The following is a 27,341-nucleotide window of genomic DNA, read 5'->3' on the forward strand; positions in this document are numbered from 1 at the left end:
ATTATGGTCATCCAGTGGGAGAAGAGGCAGCCCCACCCCGGGCCTGCAGGAGCTTCTGAACCGATGCTTAATTTGACATTTAATTAAGTGCCAGTTAGCCGTGGAGGCGCCATGCCTCTGGTCGGGTGGCAGGCAGCGTGGTCTGCACGTCCTTCTGGACCCCTCAGGAGCTGGGAGGAAGCGGTAGGGCTTGGGCCAGGCCAGGAAAGTGTCTCTGGAAAGGCAGGTGCTAGGGGCTGAGTCTTCTCTCACTTCCTGTTCCCTCGTGGGCCCCAGAGGAAGGAAGTGGGGGAGTGCAGGATGCCGGGAGGAGGGCTCCAGCTTTTCCAGGGGAGGGGAGGAGAATAAGGAAGGTGCCTCATCCGCTCCTTTCAGTTGTCTGTGGAGGGTGTGGCCACCCCAAGGTGGCTTCCCCAAGGCGGTGTGACTTTAGGCCTTAGACGCAAGAAGGGTTTGGGCAGATGGGGGGGCAGGGCCAGCCTGGGTAGACGCCTCCCGGAACGTGGCTTCGTTGGGAGCCAGTGGAGAGGGTGGTTTGGTGGGAATGTGGGGTCAGTTTACAGGAGCTGGGAGGGCAGGGTGCAGAAAGACAGGGAAGGAACAGGTCAGGTGGGTTCAGGGTCCCAAGGCCATTCAGTGCTCCGCTGGATTGGGACACCAGCTCTCAAGTCTTGAACTTGGAAAGACCTTGGGGGAGTCAGTGAACTCAAGCATGGAGACAGGTGAGGCCCCCTGTGAAACGGCACATGCTGGGCTCACATCTGGGCTTTCCGTGGCTCCTGGCACTGCTGCCCTGGTGTCTGTTCCAACTCCTGGTCTCCCGCCTTCTCGGCTCTGCCCAGAGTTTGGTCCGTCGGCGGTGGTTTCCTGAGCCTGCAGGCTGTGCTCTGGCAGAGGGGAGAAGCCGCTCAGCCTCTTTCTGGGGCACTGATGGCTCGCCTTGGGATGGGACTGGGGGCCCTGATCCTTTGTGAGCAGGGAAACCCTTTCCAAACTGGCCTCTACCCCAGCTGAATCCGTTGGCTTGTGTGAGTACAGACTCCGAGGGGTGGCATCCCCTTCAGGCACAGCTGGATCCAGGGGCTCCAACACTGTCCTCAGGGCCTCCCCACCCCTCTGAGTGGCCTCCATGCTCAGGCAGGCCCTCCCCTCTTGGCAGCAAGATGGCCTCAGCAGCCCCGGACAGGCTTCTGATCCCCCAGGAGACTGTCTCGTTGGTTCTGCGGAAGTTCCTGGGAAACTGGGTCACATTCACTCCCCAAACCAATTGCAGAGTCCAGAATGGGCCTGGCTGCCCGCCCATCCCCGGGGCTAGGGAGTTGGGTCAGTCCTCCCAAACCACAGGCCTGGGGAGATTCCCCCAAGGCCAAGGCAGACTCGGAGGCGGATGGTGGGGGCTGGAGGCTGGCAGCAGATGTACCCGCCGTCCCCGTGGAGGTGGAGCATTAGCTGACCCTGGGAGAGGTGCTGAAAGAGGGCACAGGCACGCCCACACGCTCAGCCTCGCTCCCACTCGATGGAATGGGTACAAGCCTCCAGGTGGCCCTGGGTTTTAAGGATCAAGGGGAGTAGGAGTCCTCAGGGATGGGCCCATGTCGTTTCCTCTGGGGGGGCCTCTTGTGGAAGCTCACCCTTCCCCGATCCTCACCCCTCCATCCCCCACTGTCGGCTACCTACCCTCGGGTGTGGGGTGGAGCTGGGAGGACAGAGCTGCAGGGCCCCCGGCCAGCCGTGAAGCGGGCTGCCAGCAGCTGTGGAACCCGATTAGAAACATGTGGGTTCCATTCCCCGAAATTCCATGGGGTTTACACACGGAGCGGCGCAGGACGGCAGCTCAGAGAGGGACAGACTTGTGTGTCACACAGCGAGCCGGACACCAGCTCCTGTCTCCCAGCCCCACAGTGTGGTCAGTTCAGGAGGCCCCGCCTGGGCCCAGCCATGTTGCCTGTTCGGCCAAGGCCCCCGTGGTCGGCTCGGCTCCCAGGGAAACTCACCAGTCTGGGCGAGGTTTCTGGCCTGAGAGTCAGCAAACATTCCGAACACCTGGAGCCCGCTGTGCTGCCCGTGCCATCTTGGGTAAACCACTTTGTTTCTCTGTGCCTCGATATCCTAGTCTGTCAGACGGGTGTAATGATGGTACCTACCTCATAGGGTTGTTGGGAGAAGAATTTGGTGAATTAATACAGTGCAAAGTGCTCAGAAGTGTCTGGGGGCACAGGGAGGGGGTGTGAGCCGGCCGCTGCCACTGTCGCTACCATGGTCATTGTTTATGATCGTGGTCAAGGACAGGAACTATGGCGTTGGCATCCCCTGAGCTCTGGTTTACGCGGGGCCGTGAGGGTCCCTTCAAGGAGCTTCCTGTCTGATCAACAATAAGGAGAAAAGACCCCTGGTCCTGGCCCCTCACCCTGGGCCTCAGTTTCAGGCCTCAGTCTCTGGCCCGGGAGTCAGACCAATGGGTATTCAAAGAGCACCTCTGCCCTCTGCCCTCAGCTAGCTCCCTTCCTCTCTGAACCTCAGGTTCGTGCCTCCCTCTGCCCTCTCTAACTTCCTTTTTCGAAGGAGCCTCGGTGGCTGCGCGGCTGACACGGGAATGCGGATATCTGGGCCCTTCCCGGGACTCCCCAGGAGCTGGCGCCTCCGCCCAGAGGCCCGTGACTCGCCTGGGCTGTGGGGAGGGGGGTAGAGCCTGGCAGCAGCAGAGCCCTTACAGCCTGTTTCCTGTGGGCTGTTCAGAAGCCTGGGGTTTCTCTTTTCTGAATCATTTATCACGTGCCCGTCTGGAAGCCGGAACTCCAGAGCTGGATGGAGTCTCAGAAAGTTGGTGCAGCCCCTCATTTTACAGGTGGGAAAGGTGAGGCCCAGAGACAGGGAGGTCTCCTCTGAGCGGCACACCGTGGAGTGGCCATGGAGACCCAGTTCCACAGAGCAGGTTACTGCATCTCTTTGTGCCTCAGTTTCCTCGTCTGTGAAATGGGGCCAGTACATCCTCCGGCTCATAGGTCTTGCTGTGAGGATCAAATGAGATGGTGTGTGGGAGGCAGCAGGCACGCAGCCCTTGGTGGTTGTGGATGTAAGGTTTTATTAGTAATATTTTCTCACTGCACAGTCTGCCTGGCACCTCCCCAGGGAGACGGGACTGCACAGGCTGGCTGGGGTGGTCGTGAATCCTGTCTCTTCTGAAATGCCCCAGTGTCAGCCCCACCTCCTTGTGTTTTGACTGCAGAGCCCTCAGGACTGCCCGCAGATCCTGCCCTCAGCCCTGGCTCCCGTGCCCACAGGTGGCTCCCAGAGCATCCCAGTGCATCTGGCCAACGTGGCCTTCTTCCAGGCAAGTGGATGTGGGGCCCGGGTGGGGGGCAGGACAGAGGGCTGGGAGAGCACAGTCCCGGGGCAGGGACCCCTGCTCCGGGCCCACCACCCATGCTTTGGTTTTCGTCCTCTGAGTTTCCAGGCTCTGTCTGAGAAAGCCCTGAGCTGGTTGCCTGGAGCTGGGGGATAGGGAAGTGGGTATTAAGGGCCAGGCCATGGGAACAGCAGGCCGCCCCCAGCTCCTGCGGGAAAGCCTGGCCAGGACCCCCAGACCCTTCCACCCTCTAAAGCTCCCCTGAAAGAGCCAGGCCCAGCCCCCACCCAGTGCTGTAGCCCAGGGGTGACCCTCTCCATGTTGTGCCCTGCCCTGCCCCCAAGCTGCGTTGTGACCCTGGACACAGCTCCCCAGTTCATGGCGGACACGTCTTCCCTGGGGAATGGCCGGGGAACCCCTTTGCCGCCCCACTCCCCATTGTCCAGGTGGGGAAAATGAGGCCCAGAAAGAGGAGGCAGATGCCTCCAGGTCACACGACATAGGGCTGGACCTGCACCCTAGCCCCGGACTCCTTGTCGAGTGCTCTTCCCTACAACCCGCCTTCCCCTCCCCCCTGCCCATCTGGGCTGGGGGAAGGGACGCAGCCCCTTTCTGGGCCCCTCCTGGAGGAGCATCTTGGGTGGGAAGCGTTGATGAGTCCTGGAAGCGTGCCAGCCACCCCCTCCCCAGCTCCTGGGGACTCGCCATCTGTCGCTTCCATGGGGGAGCTGAGGCCTGTGATGGCTGTCACACGTGGGGGCCACGTGCTTGGGATCTGGGGTGTGTTGGGCAGCCTCGTGGCAGGGGCTGCAGCTTCAGTGAGCGGCAGGGGGTCCTGTCCTTGGCCCTCAAGCTCCTCCCTGAAGTAGTTGGGGCAGAGCCTCCACGGCCGGGCCTGTGTGCAAGGCTGGGCTGCTCCCTTGGGCTACAGGAGCCTGGCACGGGGAGGCCCAAGGCCTGGGTTTGGGTCCTGGCTGCTACTTTCAAGCTGTATAATCGGGGGGCACGTCTGCCTTCATGGGGCCTCAACGATCCTGGCCCTCCTCCCCACGGGCCTGCTTCCAGAACACCGAGGGTCGGGGTGGGCAGAGAACCCTGCCTAGACTCTGCAGCAGCCTGTCCACTGAGCCTGTGCCCCACAGAGCCCCAGGACAGGCTGGGCTTGCTGCCCTGAGCCCAGGGACCTAGAGGACAGACCCACCTCATACCTCAGCGTGGCAGGAACACGCCAGCTCTCAGCCCCATCAGCAGCCACTTTCCTGTGTTAGTTTCAGAATGAGAGGGAGGGGGCAGGGCAGGGGGGTTGCTGGCCTGCTGTCTCCTCAGGTTGTCACAGCTGCCAATGACAGGGACATAAACAGGAAGTCCTGCATGTGGTTGGCCTAACACACTCGAAACCTGGGTTTGTTCACTCGGCAGATATTTATTGATGCTGCTCCCAGAGGCCTGTGCTGGGCTGAGGGCAAGATGGGATTGGGGAATTGGCCCTCTTTTTTCTTTCGGCAAGCATTTATTGAGCACCTCTTGCATACTAATAATAGCCAGCATATATTAGGCACCCACAGTGTGCAGCCCACTAAAGATGCATGATCTCCAGTTTCCCTAGAATCCTGCAGAGTAGGGCAGCCTCTTGCATTGCAGAGTTTAGAAACCTGAGGCCCACAGAGGACGCGCCACTTGCACAGGGTTGCACAGCTAGGAGGTAGCAGAGGTGGGATTCTAACCTGGGTGGGCCTGTGTAAGGTAGAACCTGAGCTCTTTCAACTGCCATCTGCTGCCCTTGGAGGTGTAAGAGGGGCTAAGACTCAGTCCCAACCCTCCCCAGTGGGTGGGGAGACAGGTGTAGACAGAGCCTGGGCAGGGGGAGAAGGGTGGTCCTTGGCATACAGGGTCAGGGACAGGCTTTAGGAGCTTCACGGAGCCCCTGGCACACAGCCACATGTTCACCGCCGAATGGATGGGTGGTCAAGTGAGGGTGCCCCCGTGATATGAGGGGGACTCTGGGGAGGCTTTGGAACGTGGGACATTTGAGCTGGAGTTTGCAGGCTGTGTTGAGTTTTGCTGGGTGGAAGAACGGGTTTGGGCAAAGGCTGAGGGCAGGACAGTCTGTGCTGTGTTGACACGTGTCCTGTGTGGCTGGCCCCGGGCCTTGTGGGGTAGAGGGGGTGGGTGTTGAGGTTAAAGGGCAGGTGGAGTCTCACTGGGATGGCGCTTGTATGTCAGTCACGCTAAAGAGTCAGGGCTTTACCAGCGGAGCGAGAGGTCCTGCGTTTAGGCCGTTGGAGATGCTGGTGAGACTTGTAGTGGCATGGAGAGAGCACAAGGGCCGAAGTTCTAGGTATGCATGTACCCCTGCCTCCATCAAACATTGGACACGGAGGCCAGGAAGCACGTTCTGGAGGAGACGCAGCCCAGGAAAAGGCCTGATAGTAGGACCACGCCCACTGTTCAGGACAGCAGTCTCTGGTGTCCTGATGGAGGTACGGGACAGTGGGTGCTGACCTGACTCTCACCAACCTCTGTCTCGCACAGGGTGCAGCCCTTGAATGTAGCTTTGGTCAGGAGGAGATCTTTGAGGCTGTGTGGGTGAATGAATCGGTCGTACGCTGCAAACAAGTCGTGGTGAGTGGCGTGGCTTTAACAGGGGGGGCAGGGGATAGAGGGGAAGGCGAGGCCTGCACAAGTCCAGATACTACACTCCTGCCTTTTTACCTCCTCTTTTTGGTCCCCTTATCTCCAGTAGCCTTGCTCTCATCTGTCTCACTGACACCCCCTCCCCCAACAGAGACCTAGACACCATTCACACCTCTCATGTTTTTTCCTACCCTTTTGCAGCTGCACACGACCCAGAAGAGCCAGATGTTTCCACTCAGCCTCCAACTAAAGGGGCGGCCAGCCTGGTTCCTGGACAGCCCTGACCCCATGACAGGTGAGAGCCCCCACCCACCTCACACAGCCTCAGGGGACTCAGCCACAGTGGGTGGGACGCAGCCTTGGGGGACTCATCCCAGTGCTCAGGTGCCCCGCCTCGCTATTCCCTAAAACACACACTCTCTCAGACCCCAGCCCTGCCTTTCTGTGCCTGGTCACTCATTCAGCACTTCATTATTGAGCAGCTGCTCTGGGCAGGTACCACACCTGCGGGGCATCTCCAGGCCGGTGGCTGTGCAGCCCCAGGCACTTACCCTGCCCTTTCTGAGCCTCACTTTGCTTGCGTGAAGCCCTTCCGCAGAGGCGTGGGGAGGATTTGCTGAGACGATGCATGAAGTCTTGCAAGGGTGTCTGGGCCACCGACTGCGCCCCCATATGGTGGTTGGTGTCCCTGCTCTTATTATATGTCTTGAATTAACTCTCCAAGGGCTTGTCTGTTCATGAGGCGTCTCAGACAGCTCTGTGGACGTGGCCCTCCCCCCCGCATCCGTACTGTGAAGGTCCCGGACAGAAGCCCCAGGACCAGCTTGCACACGCTGAGGCCCTGGAGAAGCCGCCCAGCACTCCTCCTTGGCCAGTCTGAGGGTCTGGGCTGAGGCTCACAGAGCCCGCCTTGCTCGGTGGTTTCCTAGCAACCCAGAGCTCCGCTGGGGGCTCAGGAGACCCGCTCGAGCCTGGGTATGATTCCAGCTCTGCTACTCACAGGCTGTGTGACCTTGGGCAAGTCACTCTACCTCTCTGAGCCTCATCTCTTATGTGTCAAATGGAGCTCATAAACAGCCCCCACTGGGTAGGGTCGCTGTAAGGATGCATGTTAGCGGGGCTGTGGCTGCCCTGGGCTTAGCACAGCCCCCGGAGGCTGTGGAGAAGGTACTGAGAACTTCACAGGGTTCCGACCCTGCAAACCAGGACCCGGCTGACCTGTGCCGCCCCCGTGTCTCCCGCAGTGGAAGTCTATAACTGCGCCATGGGCAGCCCCGACTGTTCCCAGTGCCTGGGCCGGGAGGACCTGGGCCACCTGTGTGTGTGGAGCGACGGCTGCCGCCTGCGGGGGACCCTGCAGCCCCTGCCTGGCGCCTGCCCTGCCCCCGAGATCCGAGCGGTAAGCAGCCCCCCTTGGGGGCCTGTTGCACCCACACAGCTGATTGTGCACATGCAGTGTGCCCCACAGGCTCAGGGAGCTGCAGCACACGTGCTTGCACACCGCCGGGCCCATGCGCGCTGGGTGCTGGACACACAGCAGGGAACGAAACAAGAACCTGCCTTCATGGAGCTAACGTTTCGTCGGGGGCGGGGGGCCCATAGTGGGAAAGGAGATCATTGACACAGAGAAGTGCTACGGGCAGGGCGGGGGCGCTGGGAGCCTGGGCTGGAAGAGATTCTGGGGCTGAGTGTCTCTATTTTTATAGCGAGGTCAGGGAAACCTTGCTGATCAGGTAAACACTGGGGCTGTGAGTAGCTCCCAAGCCTCAGTTTTGGTTAAGAAAAAAACTCAGGGAAGGGTTCTATTTGGCTTAGCTTGGGTCAGGTGCCCACCCCAGGCCCAGTCAGCTCTGGCTGGGATGCGGGGTCATGGGGTCAGACATGGCCCCTGGGAGAGGACCTCGGTGTCCCCAGGAGACACCCCTCACACAGCATGGACTCTGTCCCTATGTGCTGGTGTCCTCAGACCCGAGCAGGCTGCGTGTCACACATGTGCGTCCTCCCTGGCGGCCCCAGTGACCTGCCACGTGGCCGGCAGGGCCAGCGATCTCTGAGCCTCCCCTCAGGGGTGGGTGTGCCCGGCCCTGCCTCCCTGGGTGCCTGTCGCAGGGCTGGGGGAGCCTGCCAGCCTCCCAGCCTCAGAACCCTATTCACCCCTCTCTCCGGTCACCTGCCAGATTGAGCCCCTGAGTGGCCCCTTGGACGGCGGGACGCTGCTGACCATCCGCGGCAGGAACCTGGGCCGGCGGCTCAGCGACGTGGTCCACGGCGTGTGGATTGGCAGCGTGGCCTGTGAGCCACTGGCCAGCAGATACACGGTGTCAGAGGCGTGAGTAGAGGGTGGTCCCTGGGGCCATTCTGAGTGACCTGCGGGCCCCACCGCACCCGACGTGCCAACGGCATCTCTGCCCTGCCCTCTTCCCTTTCTTCTCTCCTCTCTCCCGTCCCACCCTCCTCAGCACCCTCTGCTCCCCAGATTTGCTCACTCCCAGGTCTCCTGGACTTTGCTCTGACCATTCCCACCACGCAACCTGCCCTTTCCTGCTCGGGACCTCACTCCAGCACCTGCTCCCCTGGGAAGCCCTCCCGTGTTCCCCTAGACCAGCCCTACCTCCACAGAAGCCTTGCTCTGATGAAAAAAACGGCCGTTAAGAAAGTGAGGGCGTGGCTGGTGTAGGGCAGAGGCCTGGGCCTGCAGCTGTGGGGCCTGGCCCGGAGGGGCTCTAGGATATCTTTGTGAGCAGGGAAGGAGCTGGATGTCCTTTCCACAGGCCCTAAGTCAGGCTCGCAGATAAGGCCCGCAGTCTACCAGCCCAGCACACGTTCTCAGGGTTGGAGAACTTTCACGTATCCCCAGAGACCATCTTATCCAATCCCCTCATCTTATAGCTGCAGACCTGTGGTAAACTCAGGTGGGGGGTGGTCCTGGGCAAGAGCTTGACACCAGGGTGACACCCGGGGGACTCAGTGGCTGTTCTCCAACGGATAGGGAATTGTTGCAGTATTTTGACACGGGTGGTGCCGTTGGGTATCCAGGCACTGCCTGCAGGCCCCAGATGCCAGCCCCAGCTGTGTGTGTGTGTGTGTGTGTGTGTGTGTGTGTGTGTGTGTGTGTGTGTGTGTGTGTGTGTGTGTGTGTGTGTGTCTGTGTGTGTGTGTGTCTGTGTGTCTGTGTGTGTGTGTGTGTGTGTCTGTGTCTGTGTCTGTGTGTGTGTCTGTGTGTGTGTGTGTCTGTGTGTGTGTGTGTGTGTCTGTGTGTGTGTGTGTGTCTGTGTGTGTGTGTGTGTCTGTGTGTGTGTGTGTGTGTGTGTGTGTCTGGGGGGTGGCTGAGTGCAAGGATGGGGCACTCACACACCCTGGAGGTGGAGCAGGGGCTATTGTTCAAGGGAGAAACCAGATGGCACCTGCCTGGCCCCCAGGATTCGCTGGCTGCTCTTTGACCAGAGTTCCCACCCCCAGGATCGTGTGTGCCACAGGCCCAGCCCCAGGGGCCTTCTCGGACGTGGTGACGGTGAACGCCACCAAGGAGGGCAGGTCACGGGAGCGCTTCTCCTACGTGGTAAGGGAGGCTGCAGCCTGCCCCCCCCCCGCCCCGCCCCGCCCCCTGCCAGGCTCATCCCGGCCTGTCCTGAGGCTTGACCGCCTGCCTTCCTCCCCACAGCTGCCCCTGGTCCACACCCTGGACCCTCCCCTGGGCCCCAAGGCAGGGGGCACCAGGATCACCATCCACGGGAGCGACCTCCACGTGGGCTCCGAGCTCCAGGTGCTGGTGAATGACACGGAGCCCTGCACAGAGCTGGTGTAAGCCCCCGGGCCGGCGGGCTGGAGGGCGGGGGGGATGGTCTGGCACCAGGCATCACTGGGGACGTCATTGGTCGTGTCCTCTTAGCCAAGCCCCTTCCTCTCTCTGAGCCTCAATTTTCTCATCCGGTAAGAACAGTACCAGTGAGTTGTGGGACATGCTGTGCCCAACGTGCAGTCGGTACGTCATAAGTGATCTTAACCTGAAGTGAAAATGGTGACGATGGTATACACGCGGAGCTGCTGCCGGCCCAGGGGTGTGGCCAGTGGCAGGGGCATGGTCCAGAACCTCTTGGTGAAATACGTGTCTTTATTATGCACGTCATGTGTACCCGTTCCCACGGATGGGCGTGGCTGTGGACACCAAGATGCGCCCAACCGTCTCCGCCCTCAGGGGACAGCCGACACTCTCACAGGAACTAGGACCGTCCAGTGGGGTCAGGATTGGGAGACGTCAGTGCTTTCAGGGCTGTGGGGGCAGGGCCCTCACCGGGTCAGGAGCCGGGAGAGGGTCTCTGGAAAGGCTTCTTGGAGGAGGTGGGATAGGGCAGGGTCAGAGAAGAGGAGGGAAGGTGTGCAAGGTGGGCGGACCGCCCGAGCGACGGTGCGGCGGTGGGAATGTGGAAACGAGATTTCTGTACGAAGTGGGGTCAGGTGAGCAGGCCCGGCCCACAGGCCACGTGCCCTGGGCTGGGGAGGCAGCAGCAGGAGCCGGATCCCTGCTGACGAGGCCCGTGTCCTCCCACAGGCGCACGGACGCCAGCATCACCTGCACCGTGCCTGGGGGCGCCCTGCCGGCCGTCGTGCCCGTGTGCGTGCGCTTCGAGCGCCGGGGCTGCGTGCGCGGGAACCTCACCTTCCAGTACATGCAGAACCCGGTCATCAAGGCCATCCGTCCCCGCCGCAGCCACGTCAGGTGAGACCTGGCCGCGACCCCCGGCGGGGGCGCTCTCCGGAGCTGCACGGGGGCTCACGGGGCTTGCTGTCCCCCCGCAGTGGCGGCAGGACCATCACGGTGGCCGGCGAGCGCTTCCACATGGTGCAGAAGGTGTCCATGGCCGTGCACCACATCGGCCGGGAGCCCACGGTGAGGGCGGGGCCCGGTGGCAGGGGTGGTCGCGGCCCTTGCTGACCAGGCCTCACTCCGCCGCATCTCCTCATCTCTGCCTCTCCTGTCTCTTTGCCCCTCTCTCCCCCGTGTTTCCACATCTGACTGTCCGTCCCGTCCCCGACCTTGGCCCCTGGCCCCCCCCCCCAGCTCTGCAAGGTTCTCAACTCCACCCTCATCACCTGCCCATCGCCCGGGGCCCTGAGCAATGCCTCGGCCCCCGTGGACTTCTTCCTCAACGGCCGGGCCTATGCAGATGAGGTGGCTGCGGCCGAGGAGCTGCAGGACCCCGAGGAGGCCCAGCGGGGCAGCAGCTTCCGCCTGGACTACCTCCCTGACCCGCAGTTCTCCACGGCCAAGAGGGAGAAGTGGATCAAGCACCACCCCGGGGAGCCCCTCACCCTGGTCATCCACGTGAGTGCCACGGGTGCCTGGCGACAGGGCGTGAGCAGGCCAGGCTCAGCCACGGGCCCCATGAGCACCCCTCTGCTCCCGCAGAAGGAGCAGGACGGCCTGGGCCTCGAGAGCCACGAGTACCGGGTCAAGATCGGCCAGGTGGCCTGTGACATCCAGATCGTCTCCGAGAGAGTCATCCACTGCTCCGTCAACGAGTCCCTGGGCACAACCGAGGGGCAGCTGCCCATCACAGTGAGTGGACGGGGCCCTGGAGGCAGAAGCAGGCTTGGCCCCAGCCCTGCCCCAGTGCCGGTGCACCTGCCCCCCGCCCAGCGCGTCTCAGCTGAGCTTCACGCTGCGAAGCTCAGGCAAGCGCAGCAGAGAGGCGCTTTACCTCCCCCCTTGGCAGAGGAGGAACTGAGACCCAAGAACTTAGTGACCTGCTCAGGGTCAGCGATTGGCCCCAGCTGGGCCTGATGGGGCTGGACTCTCAGAGGCCATGCGAAGTTGTCCCTGTTCCACTTATGGTTCTACCCAGAGCCTACCAGTCACCATGCAGAGTCATGGGGGAGGGAAGCAGGAGGAGTGGAGAGAGGGCCCAGAAAGGGGGATCTTTTTTGCACTGTACCTGCTTGCATGCCTCCTGAGATGGGGAGCTCCCTCCCTCCCAGGGGGCACATGCCACCCCAGGATGGCTCTAACTGCAAAAGCTCCCTTTCACCTGTACCCCAGTCCCAGTTCTGCTCTTTGAATCCTAAGAACTCACCTGCTCCCCTGGTCCTTGGGCAGCCCTGCAGATACTTCAGAACATGGCCAGCCTCTGTGAACTGCCCGGCCTCTGGCTCTTCTGCTGCTCCTCCCAGGCTGTAATAATAATCACAGCTGCCTATATTTATTGAGTCTCCCTTCTGTGCCATGCCCAGGACTAAGGGCTTGACAAGCGTTATCTCATTTAGCCCTCATAGTGCCCCCAGGAGATGGGTGGGGTTATTTCTGTCTTACGGTTGTAGCATCTGAGGCTCAGAGAGGTTAGGGGATGTGCTGAAGACCACACAGCTAGTGAGGAGAAGAACCAGGGCGTACGTCCAGGGACGCTACAACCCCCTCCCCCCACCTCTGCGCAGATCCAGGTAGGGAACTTCAACCAGACCATCGCCACGCTGCAGCTGGGGGGCAGTGAGACCGCCATCATCGTGTCCATTGTCATCTGCAGTGTCCTGCTGCTGCTCTCTGTGGTTGGTAAGGAGCCCCACCCTTGTGTCACCTTGGGGGACAGACCCACCCTGCTTTGCCTCAGCCCCTCTGAAGATCGGCAGGGAGGAGAGAAGGCGTAGTGGGCCGGGGCAGACTGAACAGAGGCGTGGATGGAGGTGGGAACAGGTGAGGCGCTCAGAGGTGGTGAGGCGTGTGCCCCAGCGGCAGCGCAGAGAGTGGAGGCCGGTAGCTGTTGAGAGGTGTGCTGGGCCCAGGCGATGGCCCTGAGTGCCGGGCAGAGGGACTGGGAACCTGTTCTCCAGCCAGTAGGGCCTGTTGAAGGTACGTATAAGAGCGCTGTTCAGGGAAGATTAACCTACATATTAAGTAGGCTATACCACTATTTCAATAATGGTTATAAAAGTAATATATTCAACATAGCAGGGAAATTGGAGCCCTTATACACTGCTGGCGGGAATTTAAATAGTGCCATCACCTTGGCAAACTCTCCAGCAGTTCCTTGGAATATTAATCAGGGTTACCATGTGACCCAGAAGCCCCGTCCTGGGTATGTGCTCAAGAGAAATGAAAACATATGTCCACACAAGCACTCGAGCACGAATGCGCATAGCACAATCATTTATCATCCCCAAGAGGCAACAGCCCGGATGTCTGTCAGCTGGTGAGTGCATAAAGGAAATGTGGTTTATCCCTGCGATGGAATAGTATTATGCCATAAAGAAGGAATATATATATATCTTTATACATTTCATTGTATGAGATATATATATAGATGTATTACATCCCAGAATGGGGTTATAATACTGCTTTGTAATTTTTTAAAAGTCCTGACACATGCTACAGCATGGATGACCCTTGAGGATGTTGTGACAAGTGAAAGATGCCAGACATGAAAGATCACATATTGTTTGATTCCATTTATGTGAAATGTTCAGAACAGGTAAATTGATAAAGACAGAAAGCAAATTAGTGGTTGCCAGGGGCAGGAGGAGAGTGGATGGGGACTACTTGTGGTTATGGGCCTTCTAGGGGCAGGAAAAGTGTGCGAAAGTTATATCTCAACAAGGCTGTTTTTTAAAGAAGTAATATGTTCAGCGTAGAAAATGTATGGGAGGGCTTCCTAGGTGGCGCAATGGTTAAGAATCTGCCTGCCAATGCAGAGGTCACGGGTTTGATCCCAGCTCCAGGAAGATCCCACATGCCACGGAGCAACTAAGCCCGTGTGCCCCCCCCCCAAAAAAAAAAAAAAAAAAAAAAAAGAAAATGTATGGGATAGAATATATAATATATAAAAATATTACGTATATTTTATATATCTCATTGTGTGAGATGTATAGATACGTTACATCCCAGAAAGGGGTTATAATACTGCTTTGTAACCTTTTAAAAGTTTCTTAATTCACAAGTAGAACACCATTGTAGGAAGAACTGAAAATGCTAAGTAGCAGAAAGAGAACAGAAATCGCACATAATTCCCTCATCCAGAGAAATCCACTGTTTACCACTATTTTATTTTTTTTACTCAAGTAATTTTTTTGAAATTAATTTTTATTTTATATTACAGTATCATTGATTTACAGTGTTGTATTAGTTTCAGGTGTACAGCAAAGTGATTTGGATATACATATATCCATTCTTTTTCAGATTCTTTTCCTATATAGGTTATTACAGTGTGTTGGGTAGAGTTTCCTGTGCTATGCTATACAGTAGGTCCTTGTTGGTGATCTGTTTTATAGAGTGGTATATATATATATATATAAATCCCAAATTCCTAATTTATCCCTTCCCCCATCTTCCCCCTTTGGTAACTATAAATTTGTTTTCAAAGTCTGTGAGTCTGTTTGTTTTGTAAATAAGTTCATTTGTATCCTTTTTTTAGATTCCGCATATGAGTGATCTCATATGGTATCTGTCCTCCTCTGTCTGACTTCCTTCACTTAGTATGATCATCTCTAGGTCCATCCATGTTGCTGCAAATGACATTATTTCATTCTCTTTTATGGCCGAGTCATACTCCATTGCATATATGTACCACATCTTCTTTATCCACTCCTCTGTCGATGGGCATGTAGGTTGCTCCCATGTCCTGCTATCGTAAAAAGTGCTGCAGTGAACACTTGGGGGGGGGGGGGTTCTTTTTGAATCACGGTTTTCTCTGGGTCTATGCCCAGCAGTGGCATGGCTGGGTCATATGGTAGCTCTGTTTGTAGTTTTTTAAGGAACCTCCATACTGTTCTCCATAATGGTTGTACCAACTTACATTCGCATCCACAGTGTAGGAGGGTTCCCTTTTCTCCATGCCCTCTCCAGCATTTATTATTTGTAGACTTTTTGATGATAGCCATTCTGACTGGTGTGAGGTGAGACCTCATTGTTTCGATTTGCATTTCTCTAATAGTGATGTTGAGCATCTTTTCATGTGCTTTTTGGCCATCTGTATGTCTTCTTTGGAGAAATGTGTAGATCTGCTCATTTGTTGATTGGGTTGTTTATTTTTTTTGATATTGAGCTGCATTGAGCTGTTTGTATATTTTAGAGATTAATCCCCGTCGGTCACTTCATTTGCAGATATTTTCTCCCATTCTGTATTTGTCTTTTCATTTTGTTTATGGTTTACTGTGCAAAAGCTTTTAAGTTTAATTAGGTCCCATTTGTTTATTTTTGTTTTTATTTTCATTACTCTAGGAGGTGGATCAAAAAAGATATTGCTGCGATTTATGTCAGAGAGTGTTATGTCAGAGTGTTCTGCCTGTGTTTTCCTTTGTTTTATAGTGTCCAGCCTTACATTTAGATCTATAATCCATTTTGAGTTTATTTTTGTTTATGGTGTTAGAGAGTGTTCTAGTTTCATTCTTTTACATGTAGCTGTCCAGTTTTCCCAGCGCCACTTATTGAAGAGACTGTCTTTTCTCCATTGTATAGTCTTGCCTCCTTTGTCATAGATTAACCATAGGTGCATGGGTTTATTTCTGGGCTTTTTTATCCTGTTCCATTAATTTATATTTCTGTTTTTGTGCCAGTACCATACTGTTTTGATTACTATAGCTTTGTGTATAATCTGACGTCAGGAGACTGATTCCTTCAGCTCCATTTTTCTTTCTCAGGATTGCTTTGGCTATTTGGGGTCTTTTGTGTTTCCATACAAATTTTAAAATTTTGTGTTCTAGTTCTGTGAAAAATGCCATTGGTAATGAAATAGGGATTGCATTGAATCTGTAGATTGCCTTGGGTAGTGTAGTCATTTTCACAATATTGATTTCTTCCAGTCCAAGAACATGGTTATAGCTTTCCATCTGTGTGTGTCATCTTCAGTTTCTTTCATCAGTATCTTGTAGTTTTCAGGGTATAGGTTTTTGGCCTCCTTAGGCAGGTTTATTCCTAGATAGTTTATTCTTTTTGATGCGACGGTGAATGGGATTGTTTTGCTGACGTCTCTTTCTGCTTTTTCACTGTTAGTGTCTAGAAATGCAAGAGATTTCTGTGTATTCATTTTGTATCTTGCAACTTTACCGAATTCATTGATGAGCTCTAGTAGTTTTCTGGTAGCATCTTTAGGATTTTCTGTGCATACTGTCATGCCATTTGCAAGCAGTGACAGTTGTACTTCTTTTCCTATTTGGATTCCTTTCATTTCCCTTTCTTCTCTGATTGCTGTGGCAAGGACTTCCAAAACTATGTTGAGTAAAAGTGGCAAGAGTGGACACCCTTGTCTTGTTCCTCATCTTAGAGGAAATGCTTTTAGTTGTTCACCATTGAGAATGATGTTTGCTGTGGGTTTGTCGTATATGGCCTTTATTATGTTGAGGTAGGTTCTCTCTATGCCCGCTTTCTGGAGAGTTTTATCATAAATGGGTGTTGAATTTTGTCAGCTTTTTCTGCGTCTGTTGAGCTGATCATATGGTTTGTTCCTCAGTGTGCTGGCGTGCTGGGCCACACGGATTGTTGTGCGTATATTGAAAAATCCTTGCATCTTTGGGATAAATCCCACTTGATGATGGTGTGTGATCCTTTTAATATATTTTTGGATTCGGTTTGCTAGTATGTTGTTGAAGATCCCTGAGTCTGTTCATCGATGAATATCGGCCTGTAGTTTTGTTTTGTGGTGTTTTTATCTGGTTTTGGTATCAGGGTGATGGCAGCCCCATAGAATGAGTTTGGGAGTGTTCCTTCGCCTGCAATTTTTTGGAATAGTTTCAGAAGAGTAGGTGTTTATCACTATTTTAAACAGACATATATTTCTTATTGTAAGAATGGGACATGGAGCCTTATTTTCCTGGCTGTTTCCCGAGCCCTCTGCCCTGGAGTTTTCAGCCCACCGGGGAGGCGAGGACCACAGGCTGAGGCACCCGCCCGGAGGAGCTGGAGCTGAGGGCCGCAGGCAGGACCTCTCCCTGCAGGCCCGGGCCCTGCACACGGCAGGTACCGACAAACGCTCTTCAAAGGGCTTGCAGGGCCTGACCCGCCTCTCTGCTGCCCACAGCCCTGTTCGTCTTCTGCACCAAGAGCCGCCGCGCCGAGCGCTATTGGCAGAAGACGCTGCTGCAGATGGAGGAGATGGAGTCCCAGATCCGAGAGGAAATTCGTAAAGGTAGCGAGTGGCGGCCAGGCGGGACCCTGGGCCTCGGCATCGCCGTCCACTCACGGCCGCCTGCCTGTCCACCAGGCTTCGCTGAGCTGCAGACGGACATGACAGACCTGACCAAGGAGCTGAACCGCAGCCAGGGCATCCCCTTCCTAGAGTACAAGCACTTCGTGACCCGCACCTTCTTCCCTAAGGTCAGTTTGGGCCCCTGCCGGCTACCTTAGGAGCTCCTCTACCTCCCCCTGGGCCCCGAGCACCCAGAGGGCACTTCTATCCGATGGGAGGACTTGACGCGTGTAGCGTGGGCGCCTTGAGCAGTGTGAAACCTGCACACCACCTGTGGCAGCCTGGCCCCCTGCCCTGGCCTGCTGAGGGAGAGGGCCCAGTTTCCCCCCACTTTTCTTCTCAGCTCACTGATGTTTAACTGTCTGTACAGAAGCCAGCTGCCCCACCTTCCTCCTGGGGTGCTGGGCCTGCCTCTCCTCTCCCTGAGGGGGTGAGTAGAGGCCCCAGTTCACGGCCATCCCCTCTCCTCTCTGGGTCACCAGATCTCCTCCTTCTGTCCACTGAACCCCGCCCCATCCCTTCCATGCCTCCTCGTGCTATTCCAGGGGCTGCTGCCCCGTCCCCACCTTCCCTGACCTGCTGAGAGTATCTGTGCCGGTGGCCGCCACCCTCCTCTTGCCTCTTGCCCTGTCCATGCTGGTCCCCATTCAGCAGCCAGAAAGAGCCCCTGGTGTGGGTGCTGCAGGCCTTTCTGCCCCTGTTTCCCTCATTCCACACTGAGCTGCTTTTGCTTCCTCTGAAGCCTTGTGCCCTCGGGCTTTACCGCAGCTTGGCTCACGCTGGCTCTGCCCCTTTTCCTCCAGGAAGCCCCCTGGCACGCCCTTCCCCTCTCCGCTGGAGTCCTGTAGGTGTGGCCCACGGCCGCTTGTTCCTTTGCAAAGTGGGCTGTCGCCGTTGTCGAGTGGCCCCGGCCTGAGTCGGGGGAGGGTGCAGCCCTGCTGAGTGTCGGGGGGTCTGCCTCCACAGTGCTCCTCCCTCTATGAAGAGCGGTACGTGCTGCCCTCCCAGACCCTCAGCTCCCAGGGCGGCTCCCCGGTGCAGGAGACCCACCCACTGCTGGGAGAGTGGAAGGTGAGCAGCCCCCCACCCATACACACACACTGGGCTGCCTCAGGGCAACCCCACCTCTCTCTGGGCCCCCCTTTCTAGCTCATCTGATCCGTTGATCCTAATCATGGGAAGTTGGGAGGAACCTGCCATTGGAAAGCAGAGAGCCCTCCATCCCGGGAGGTATTCAAGTGGCCACTCAGGGTGTCATACATGCTGGCTCCCAGGCCAGTTAGGGGAGAGGACTGGGTCCCCCTAGACACCCCACTGCCCCTGCTGCTTCGAGAATGGAAGGTGAGGGCCCCCCACACAGGGATACTGGGTTGCCTTCAGGCACCCTTGCTCTTGCCCAAGCCCCACTTTTCAACTCAACTGAGCCGTTGTTCCCAGTCACAGGGAGTTAGGAGGCATGCACCACTAAAAGGTAATGAGCTCCCCCTCCCAGGAAGCATTCAAGGAGCCATTCGTGGCATCCTCAGTGCTGACTCCTAGGCCAGGCAGAGACACTGGACCTCTGTGGACCCCCCTCACCAATTGCTCCTGCAGATCCCTGAGAGCTGCCGGCCCAACATGGAAGAGGGCATCGGCCTGTTCTCCTCGCTGCTCAACAACAAGCACTTCCTCATTGTCTTTGTCCACGCGCTAGAGCAACAGAAGGACTTCGCTGTGCGGGACAGGTCAGGCTGCGAGGCTCCGGGCGAGGGGCAGGGGCCTGTGCAGGCCACTTAGCGGGTCCTGGGTCTGCCTGGCTGCATCCAAGTCTGGGGCAGTTTGCAGATCACCATGTCCTCTAGGCAGCTGGCATCTCCCTAGCGTCAGGCCCTGGGCCCTGGGGCCTCAGAGGTCCCGAGACACCCCCCCCCCACTCTTCCCCTTCCTGGTCCTGGGTGCCCAGGACAGGGCTCGTGGGCATGGTGGTTGCTGTGCAAGGCAGCTCCTTTTCCAGTGCGATGTTAGCCTCACTCACCTGTCTGTTCCAGCGATGAGGTGGCACCGGCGCCCCCACTGTGTGGTCCTCGGATCCCAGGGCCTCACGGTGTGGCCGGTGCTGACGCCCGTGCCCGCCCACAGGTGCAGCCTGGCCTCCCTGCTGACCATCGCCCTCCACGGCAAGCTCGAGTACTACACGGGCATCATGAAGGAGCTGCTGGTGGACCTCATCGACGCCTCGGCCGCCAAGAACCCCAAGCTCATGCTGCGGCGCACGGAGTCTGTGGTCGAGAAGATGGTCACCAACTGGATGTCCATCTGCATGTACAGCTGCCTGAGGGTGAGGGCGAGGGGCAGCCGTGCCGCCGCCACACAGATCTGACTTCATTTTATCCTCGTGCCGGCTCTGCCGGGAGGGATCATCATGTTCTTTGTGCAGATGTGGAAGGAGGGGCTTAGAGGGGGCAGGGACAGGCCCATAGGATCCACTGTACAGATGGGGGAACTGAGGCTCAGAGAAAGCCTAGCTGCTTGCAAGGGCTCCGAGCAAGCCCAGGATGGAACAGAGGCTGTGGCAGGGGCTTTGTTTCGGAAGATTGTTTTCTCAGTCCTCAAACCCCCCCTGGCATGCCTTTGCGTCCAGCTCTGCCACTTCCCTGCTGGGTGCCCCTGAGCAGGTTGCTTGCCCTCTCTGAGCCTCAGCAGTGAGGATGACACCCTGTACCTGGAAGGGCTGCTGGTATGATGTCATGGATGTGGCCGCCCATATTAGACGACGTTTGGGCTTGGAGTCCATGGAGACAGCCTGGGTGGGGGAGCGGCACTGGGATGGAAAGGAGGGTATTAAGCAGACAGCCATGGAGGTGCTGGTAGAGCGGGTAGCAAAGATGGTCCAGGTGGGGGCCAGAGGCTTGGGGCTGGAAACTGGAGGGGGGGTGGGGGGGGGTGGGCGGAGGCTGCGGGCTGTGCGGGGCAGTCTCGCCTCAGCCTCTGACAGCCCTGTGCCACCCCCTCCCCAGGAGACGGTGGGGGAGCCGTTCTTCCTGCTCCTGTGCGCCATCAAGCAGCAGATCAACAAGGGCTCCATCGACGCCATCACAGGCAAGGCCCGCTACACACTCAACGAGGAGTGGCTGCTGCGGGAGAACATCGAGGCCAAGCCCCGGGTGAGCCGGGCGGGCCGGGCCGGGCCCCGGCTCCACTCCCGACCGCCCCTGCCCCCCGCGGGCTGTCTCCCCGCCGGGGCCAGGTGGGCACCCGCTGACCCTCGCCCTCTCTCTGCAGAACCTGAACGTGTCCTTCCAGGGCTGCGGCATGGACTCGCTGAGCGTGCGGGCCATGGACACGGACACGCTGACGCAAGTGAAGGAGAAGATCCTGGAAGCCTTCTGCAAGAACGTGCCCTACTCCCAGTGGCCGCGCGCCGAGGATGTCGACCTCGGTGGGCAGGGCGGGGCGCAGGGCGGGGCGCAGGGGTGGGGCTGCTTCCGCGGGCACAGCTCGGCCTGGGGCATGCACTCCTGCCACTCACCAGCTGGGCACCGTCTGTGCTGCGGGGAACGTGGAGACAGACCAGGTGCCCGGCCGCCAGGAGCTCCTGTCCTGCCGGGGAGGGGAGGCCTCCCCAGCTGCCCTGACATCGCAGGGACAGCCCCGCGGAGGAGCACCCACGACCCAGCACCCTCTCTCCCGCCATCTCACAGATGGGGAAGGAGAGGCTCAGAGCGAGGTGTCGGGGCCCCTGGTGGTCTCCCGCTGTGGCCCGGCGGGTGCCTGCCTCCGCAGCCCTGACGCCTTGCTCCCCGCCCCCAGAGTGGTTCGCCTCGAGCACACAGAGCTACGTCCTGCGGGACCTGGACGACACGTCGGTGGTGGAGGATGGCCGCAAGAAGCTCAACACGCTGGCGCACTACAAGGTGGGCCCCGGCTCCACCCAGCCCCGTCCCTCCCCCTCCCTGACCTCCGACCTCTGACCTCAGCCTCTCTCCCTGTCAGATCCCTGAAGGTGCCTCCCTGGCCATGAGCCTCACAGACAAGAAGGACAACACCCTGGGCCGAGGTAGCGCTGGTGGACGTGGGGAGGCCCTTCTGAGCAGCCCCAGTGGGAAAACAGGCTTCGAGAGGCGGGGCTGGGCCAGGCCGTGGCCTCCCGGGTGGGGGCGGGGTTGGGCCAGGCCCCCCTAGCGCAGTGCTGCTTGGGCAGGGCCTGCGGCCCGGCCTCCTCAGCGCTGGTTTCCTGCGGGCAGCAGAGGGAGGCCCCGGGAGGGTGGGATGTGGTTCTGAGAGACCTGGGCAGCCGCCAGGCCCTCTGGGCTTCGGGCTGTGTCCCTGCCTCAGACCCCCTGTCCATCCCTTCAGGTGCCCCCGGCCTGGGGTCCTGGGCTCCTCCGGGTCCCGGGGCCCCTCCTGAGGGGAGGAGCAGGGTCTCGGGTCTCTCCCAGCAGCGGGCGAGGTCTGGGCTGGGAGCCACGGGCAGCCCCTGCCCTCCTCGGGAGCCGTGCGCGTCTCCATCTGGGGCTGGGAGCCACGGGCACCCCTGTCCTCCCCGGGGGCCGTGCCCGTCTCCATCTGGGGCTGTCTCCCTGCTTCTGCTGTCACCGTGTTTCTCCCTCTACCTCATTCTCCGTGCGGGTCTCTGGATGGCTCCTCAACGCTCCTGGCTTGCGTTTCTCTCTCTCTGCCTGGCTCTCTCCATTTCACTCGGTGTCTTTCTCCATCTTTCTGTCTCTCTCTCTGTTTCTCTCTCTCCCCACTCCTCTCTCTTGTTTATTTATTGTGTGTTTTCCCTTTCGCAGTGAAAGACTTGGACACAGAGAAGTATTTCCATTTGGTGAGTGCCCTGCCTCCGGCCCTGGGGGTGCCCGCCCCTCACTGGGTGTGGACTTGGCTTCCTGCCACCCTGGGCCTCTGGGGGCAGTGCGCCCAGGCCCTGGGAAAGGCTGGGGTAGGGAGCGGGAATGGGACCCCGGGTAGCTCTCGTGCACCACCAGAGAGCGCCTGGTGCCCACGGCGGCGGGGTAGGACCACCCACGGGCAGCCGAGGAAGGTGCTCGGTGCCGGCCCTGACTGCTGCCCACGTCTCGGCCTCGTAGGTGATGCCCACGGACGAGCTGGCGGAGCCCAAGAAGCCCCACCGGCAGAGCCACCGCAAGAAGGTGCTGCCGGAGATCTACCTGACCCGCCTGCTGTCCACCAAGGTGGGCTCGGCCTCATCTCTGTGTCCTCACTCCAGTGGGTCAGCTGTGAGCACACCCTTGGTGGGGGGACAGTTCTTCCTCTGCGGGGCCAGCTGGGCTCCAGTCCCACTTGAGGAGGGGTTGTTCCCAGCATGAAGGGTGACGGACAACAACTTCTCCATCAGCCCGTGTGACAGGGCAGCAGAGGCCCAGCAACGTCCCTGGGGCCACACAGTTCAGAGTGGGTGCCCAAGAGCCCACGCCCCAGCCCAGCAATTCCCCGCTCCGTGTCCCAGTCCTTCCAATACCCTGTGGGGCAGGTTTCATGAACCTATTTCACAGACAGGAAAACAGAGGCCCAGAGAGGTTAAATGACCAGATAGATGCCACACAGCTTCCCTGTTCACCCAGTACTGCTCGGTCTCAGAACCAAAGGCTCCCCTGAACCTCTGGAGGTGCCTGCTTACCCCCAGGCATGGTCCTTGGCTGACAGTGGCCACCTCCTCCCGTGCAGGGCACGCTGCAGAAGTTTCTGGATGACCTGTTCAAGGCTATTCTGAGCATCCGTGAAGACAAGCCCCCACTGGCCGTCAAGTACTTCTTTGACTTCCTGGAAGAGCAAGCAGAGAAGAGGGGCATCTCAGACCCTGACACCCTGCACATCTGGAAGACCAACAGGTGACGGGCCGGCGGGGTGTGGGTGGGAGGCCAGTGGGGAGGGCCGTGTGCGTCACTGTATCGTTGAGGGCAGCAGTGGTGCAGGGGTTCAGAGCCTGGTCTCAGCCCACCGGCCTGGGTTCAGTCCCTTATGCCATTCCAAGCTGTGTGACCTTGGGTAAGTGACTTGATCTCTCTGTGCTTTAGTTTAACTAGAAGTGAGCATTGTCCAAGTTTTGCCCTTACGATCGCGCTCTTCTGTCCCTCTTGGGTGGGCACCGTCAGCTCCGTTTTACAGATGAGGACACTGACCCTCGTGGAGACGTTCCTGCCCCCGGTCGTGTCCCTCCTTTGAGGCAGGCTTTAGCTTTTCAGGGTCACAAACCCCAATAAGAAGTTGTTGAAAACCTCAGCCTGTAACCCTCGGAAAAAAATGCCCCAGACCCAGAAGTTTCTGTGTAGTTGCACGGGGCTGCTCAGACCCTTTGGTGGAGGGAGGTCCATATATCCCAGGCTGCCCAGTCACTGGGGGTGTGTGTGGGGGGGTGTTACCAGCCTCTGGCCTCCTGAGGCCAAGGATCCAGGCCTCTTCTGCCCTCAGCCTTCCTGGTACACCGCTAATGCTGGACTTCCCGCAGCTGCTGGCAAGGGCTGGAGGAGGAGCCGTGGGCTGCCGGGCGGGGGCGGGGCGGGGGTTCTAAGGAGAGCCAGGACTGGCTCCCTGGCTCCAGGCTCCTGCGTGAGAGCGGGAGGCTCTGCAGGACGGGCAGTGAGGGTGAACTGAGGCCCCGGCGCCCCGACCAGGCCCTGCCGCTCCTGCCTCGGCCCATGGCCCTGCTCCACACAAAAAATCCGGCTCCCCAGCCCCTCTGCTGCCCCAGTGGCCAGGGATGGTTATCAGCCCCGTGTGTGGAGGAGCAAACCGTGGTTTCCCAGAGGTTGCATCCTGTGACGCGTCTCCACCAGCCTCACGAGCAAAGTCAGCCTGCCCTCTGAGCCTGCCCGCCTCCATGTCCTGAGCCCCCTCGGCGACCACTTCCTCCGCTGCCCACCGTCGGGGTGGGCTCACACAGCTTGCCTCTGTCGCCCGCTGCCCCACAGCCTTCCTCTCCGGTTCTGGGTGAACATCCTGAAAAACCCGCAGTTTGTCTTTGACATCGAAAAGACGGACCACATTGACGCCTGCCTCTCGGTCATCGCTCAGGCCTTCATCGATGCCTGCTCCATCTCCGACCTGCAGCTGGGCAAGGTCCGCGGCTCCTGGGCGGGCCGCCCGGTGCTGACGGGGACGAAGTCTTTCTGGGAGGGGAACCGAAGGACCTCAGATCTGGAGGATGTGGGATGAATGGGGTCATCAGACGGGGGGACCCCCAGAAACCGGCACCCACAGTTAGAAACCTCGTGGCTGTAGGCCGGCTGCAGCTGCCTCAGGTGTGCCCAGTCCCAGCTCTCAATGCTGAGGCCAGAGAGCCAGGCCGGGAGAAGCCAGAGTGCGCGTGGAACTGGCACAACATGGGAGACCAGCCGGGCTCCAGGCAGCAGCCCTGATGCTCAAGAGCCCTCCAGTGGGCACTGAGTGGAGGTGTGGGCAGAGGGGACACAGGTGACCGAGACTTCCAAGTACACGCAGGACAGAGACCCTTGAGGCGTCTGTCTGCAGGGAGAGGGCCCAGCTGGCTTTAGAGGGCGGGGAGTAGAGAGAGCAGCATTCCAGGCAGAGGGAAGGGCCTGGGCCAGGCAGGGAGGCTGTTAGAGACCGCGGCGTTAGACCTGGCCCTGCGTTTAGCCCATGACTCTCAGAAACAAAAATGCTGTCACCTCTCACATACTATCTCGGAAGGCAGGACGCCCGTGACAGACAAAGAACTGGGAGCATACTTGGCACGTTTCGCTTTCGGGCGTAGGAAACATGTGGTGGGAAAATATTCCACTGAGACAGCAGTCGGGCCTCCAGAAATCTCAGCCACTGAGACCCATAACCCTAAGCAAGGATGCAGACAAAACCGCCAGCGTGTCAGAGAGCTGGCGCAAGCTCATGTACTTCTTGCCCTAAAAAAGTAGGTCCCCCTCGAGGGCATCACCCTGACAGTCCCATAGAAAATAGGGCAGGGGTTCCATGGCCAAGGGCAGAGAGGGGCGGGGGCCCTGGGCCAAAGCCCGCAGGTCGGGGTGGGGACGTTCAGTGATGGGCCCGTTGGTGTGGCAGGAAAGACAAGGGGTTGTCCAGGGAAAGACGGATCCACCCAGTGCCTTATCCCGCACTCCTCTCTGCCCAGGACTCACCAACCAACAAGCTCCTGTACGCCAAGGAGATTCCCGAGTACCGGAAAATCGTGCAGCGCTACTACAAACAGATCCACGACATGACTCCTCTCAGTGAGCAGGAGATGAACGCGCACCTGGCCGAGGAGTCTCGGGTACAGCCTGGTCGGGCAGGGGCGGGGTGGGGCAGGGGGCGCGGAGTTGACCATCAGTGAGGGGCTGTGTGTAAGCCGCAGGTCTTGGCTGGGCTGGGCCTGGTTTTGACCGTGGAGTCAACCACCCTCCAATTCCTACCTTGTCTTTCTTCATAGAAATACCAGAATGAGTTCAACACCAACGTGGCCATGGCAGAGATTTATAAATATGCCAAGAGGTATCGCCCGCAGGTGAGTAGCCCAGCGTGAGGCCGCAACACCCCCATGTCAGCCCTGCTCACCTCTGCCTGCTCAGGGGAACCAGGGTGAGGGTCCCTCTCAGGTATTCACAGCCCCAGGACTTTCGTGCTTTGGGGGTGGCCACCAGCAGTGGAAATCTGGGCGGTGTGTTCTCGCCCAGGATCTGTGGTGGCACCTGGAGGGCCCTGGGCCCAGGATCCGGGGGCCCTGGCTCAGCTCCCCCGCTTCCCCCGCAGATCATGAGCGCCCTGGAGGCAAACCCCACAGCCCGGAGGACGCAGCTGCAGCACAAGTTTGAGCAGGTGGTGGCCCTGATGGAGGACAACATCTACGAGTGCTACAGCGAGGCCTGAGCCTGGGGGGCTGGCAGGACGGGCACCCGCCCTCAGCTTCCCTTTGTGCCCAGGGCTTCCGACGCCGGCTGGGAAACGACGCCTCTCTAAGGGGCCTCTCTGAGCCAGGTAGAGGAGCCCCCAGCCCCGGCCCCTTGGGCACCGTCCCCTCCCACCTGCCCCCAGACCCGGGCTCTGGGCCCGGGGCTCGAACACCGCAGCCGGGTCTCGGGAAGGCTCCCACCACCCCCCAAGCACAGCCTGGACGGCGCGGCCCAGCGCGCACGAGCCCACCAGCAGGCGGAGAGGCCGCAGCCGGAACCACTACCTCATCCTGCCTGGCAGAGGGAGGCCCCCTGAACCAGCCCTCCGTTGGTTTCTGCTTCAACCACCAACACGCTGTCCCCGAGTCCACGCGCCTGCGGGGGACCCCGGCCCCGTGCCGTTTCCAGCGGCGTCAGGTCCCTGCTGCGGGAGTGGCCGCTGCCCGCTGGAGGCGCTGCGCGGCCCGGAGCCGGAGGGCGGGCCGAGGGCGCGGGTGCTGGGCCATCCGGCCTCGGCGGGGAGGGGCTGCGCTGCGCCAAGGCTGTAGCTGGGCTACTTGATCTTGCTGGAGGTGTTTCTAAAGATAGCACCACTTTTTGTTGTTTTTTTTAAAGAAAGCTTTTATATATTAAAAAGCGTATCGCGCGCCGACTGTGAATAGCTGCCGCGCGTGCAGAGGGCCCGGGGAGGGGTCCGCAGGAGCTCCCAGCACAACACTGGAGATGACTGTCCCCGGGGACGGGCAGACCTGGCGGAGACCCCCCGCGCCCTGGAACATGGCCCTTCCTGCTCTGCCAGAGGTGGCTGTCCGGGGCGGAGCCGGCCAGCGCTGGGACAGGTCACAGCCCACGGGGCTGGGCTGGCCGGGGAGGCTGGGACGCTCTGGAACCTTCTTTATAATAAAAGCCTGATGGGAAGACCTGCTGTGGGCTCCAGCCTTTATCCTGAGGTGGCTGTGCTTGTAGCACAAAGGAGGGAGAGGACCCTCAGGACCCTGCCTAGCCCCCCTCACGAGGCGTCGGCAGATACCGACTCCGCTTCTGAGCAGGTTTAGTGGGGTAAACCTTCCTACTCACTGGCCGCCAGGAAGATGTCACAGCCCCTGGGCGCCACCTGCCCCTGGGCGGGCCCTGCCTCTAACCTGCTGACCTGTGTAACATGCCATGAGGGACAGAGTGCTGTCCCCATCTTACAGATGTAGAAACTGACCCTCAGCACAGCTGAGGAATCTCCCAGGTGAAGGCAAAGTGAGGACACAAACCAGCTTGCAAACCCCTCGTTCCTCTGTCCCATGCTTCCTCCAGGCCGCAGTTTCCACAGAGCTCCCCAAAATGTGTGGGGAGCTCCTA

At 58.9% G+C, this 27,341-nt stretch overlaps 1 protein-coding gene across 2 annotated transcripts in view; it reads left to right on the forward strand.

Moving 5' to 3' along the window:
- The window catches only part of PLXND1 (plexin D1), a 51,632-nt gene extending 24,606 nt beyond the window's left edge, over window positions 1-27,026 (forward strand). The window contains exons 9-36 of one of the 2 annotated variants that reach the window (XM_057705730.1): window positions 3,227-3,331; window positions 5,879-5,968; window positions 6,182-6,275; window positions 7,225-7,379; window positions 8,158-8,309; window positions 9,440-9,539; window positions 9,642-9,781; window positions 10,530-10,697; window positions 10,778-10,868; window positions 11,040-11,303; window positions 11,388-11,537; window positions 12,410-12,524; window positions 16,981-17,088; window positions 17,164-17,276; window positions 18,115-18,219; window positions 18,742-18,872; window positions 19,267-19,465; window positions 20,145-20,291; window positions 20,410-20,566; window positions 20,938-21,041; window positions 21,121-21,184; window positions 21,921-21,955; window positions 22,218-22,322; window positions 22,816-22,979; window positions 24,060-24,207; window positions 25,235-25,375; window positions 25,532-25,606; window positions 25,852-27,026. In XM_057705730.1, coding sequence (XP_057561713.1) covers window positions 3,227-3,331; window positions 5,879-5,968; window positions 6,182-6,275; window positions 7,225-7,379; window positions 8,158-8,309; window positions 9,440-9,539; window positions 9,642-9,781; window positions 10,530-10,697; window positions 10,778-10,868; window positions 11,040-11,303; window positions 11,388-11,537; window positions 12,410-12,524; window positions 16,981-17,088; window positions 17,164-17,276; window positions 18,115-18,219; window positions 18,742-18,872; window positions 19,267-19,465; window positions 20,145-20,291; window positions 20,410-20,566; window positions 20,938-21,041; window positions 21,121-21,184; window positions 21,921-21,955; window positions 22,218-22,322; window positions 22,816-22,979; window positions 24,060-24,207; window positions 25,235-25,375; window positions 25,532-25,606; window positions 25,852-25,968 — 3,537 coding nt within the window. In that variant the 3' untranslated portion in view covers window positions 25,969-27,026. The remainder of the gene's footprint in view (window positions 1-3,226; window positions 3,332-5,878; window positions 5,969-6,181; window positions 6,276-7,224; window positions 7,380-8,157; window positions 8,310-9,439; window positions 9,540-9,641; window positions 9,782-10,529; window positions 10,698-10,777; window positions 10,869-11,039; window positions 11,304-11,387; window positions 11,538-12,409; window positions 12,525-16,980; window positions 17,089-17,163; window positions 17,277-18,114; window positions 18,220-18,741; window positions 18,873-19,266; window positions 19,466-20,144; window positions 20,292-20,409; window positions 20,567-20,937; window positions 21,042-21,120; window positions 21,185-21,920; window positions 21,956-22,217; window positions 22,323-22,815; window positions 22,980-24,059; window positions 24,208-25,234; window positions 25,376-25,531; window positions 25,607-25,851) is intronic. The other variant, XM_057705731.1, reaches the window with a different exon arrangement.
- Window positions 27,027-27,341: the final 315 nt, after the last annotated feature.

This window comes from Hippopotamus amphibius, chromosome 13, assembly GCF_030028045.1.
Source record: "Hippopotamus amphibius kiboko isolate mHipAmp2 chromosome 13, mHipAmp2.hap2, whole genome shotgun sequence".
In the NCBI taxonomy this organism is placed as follows: Eukaryota; Metazoa; Chordata; class Mammalia; order Artiodactyla; family Hippopotamidae; genus Hippopotamus; species Hippopotamus amphibius.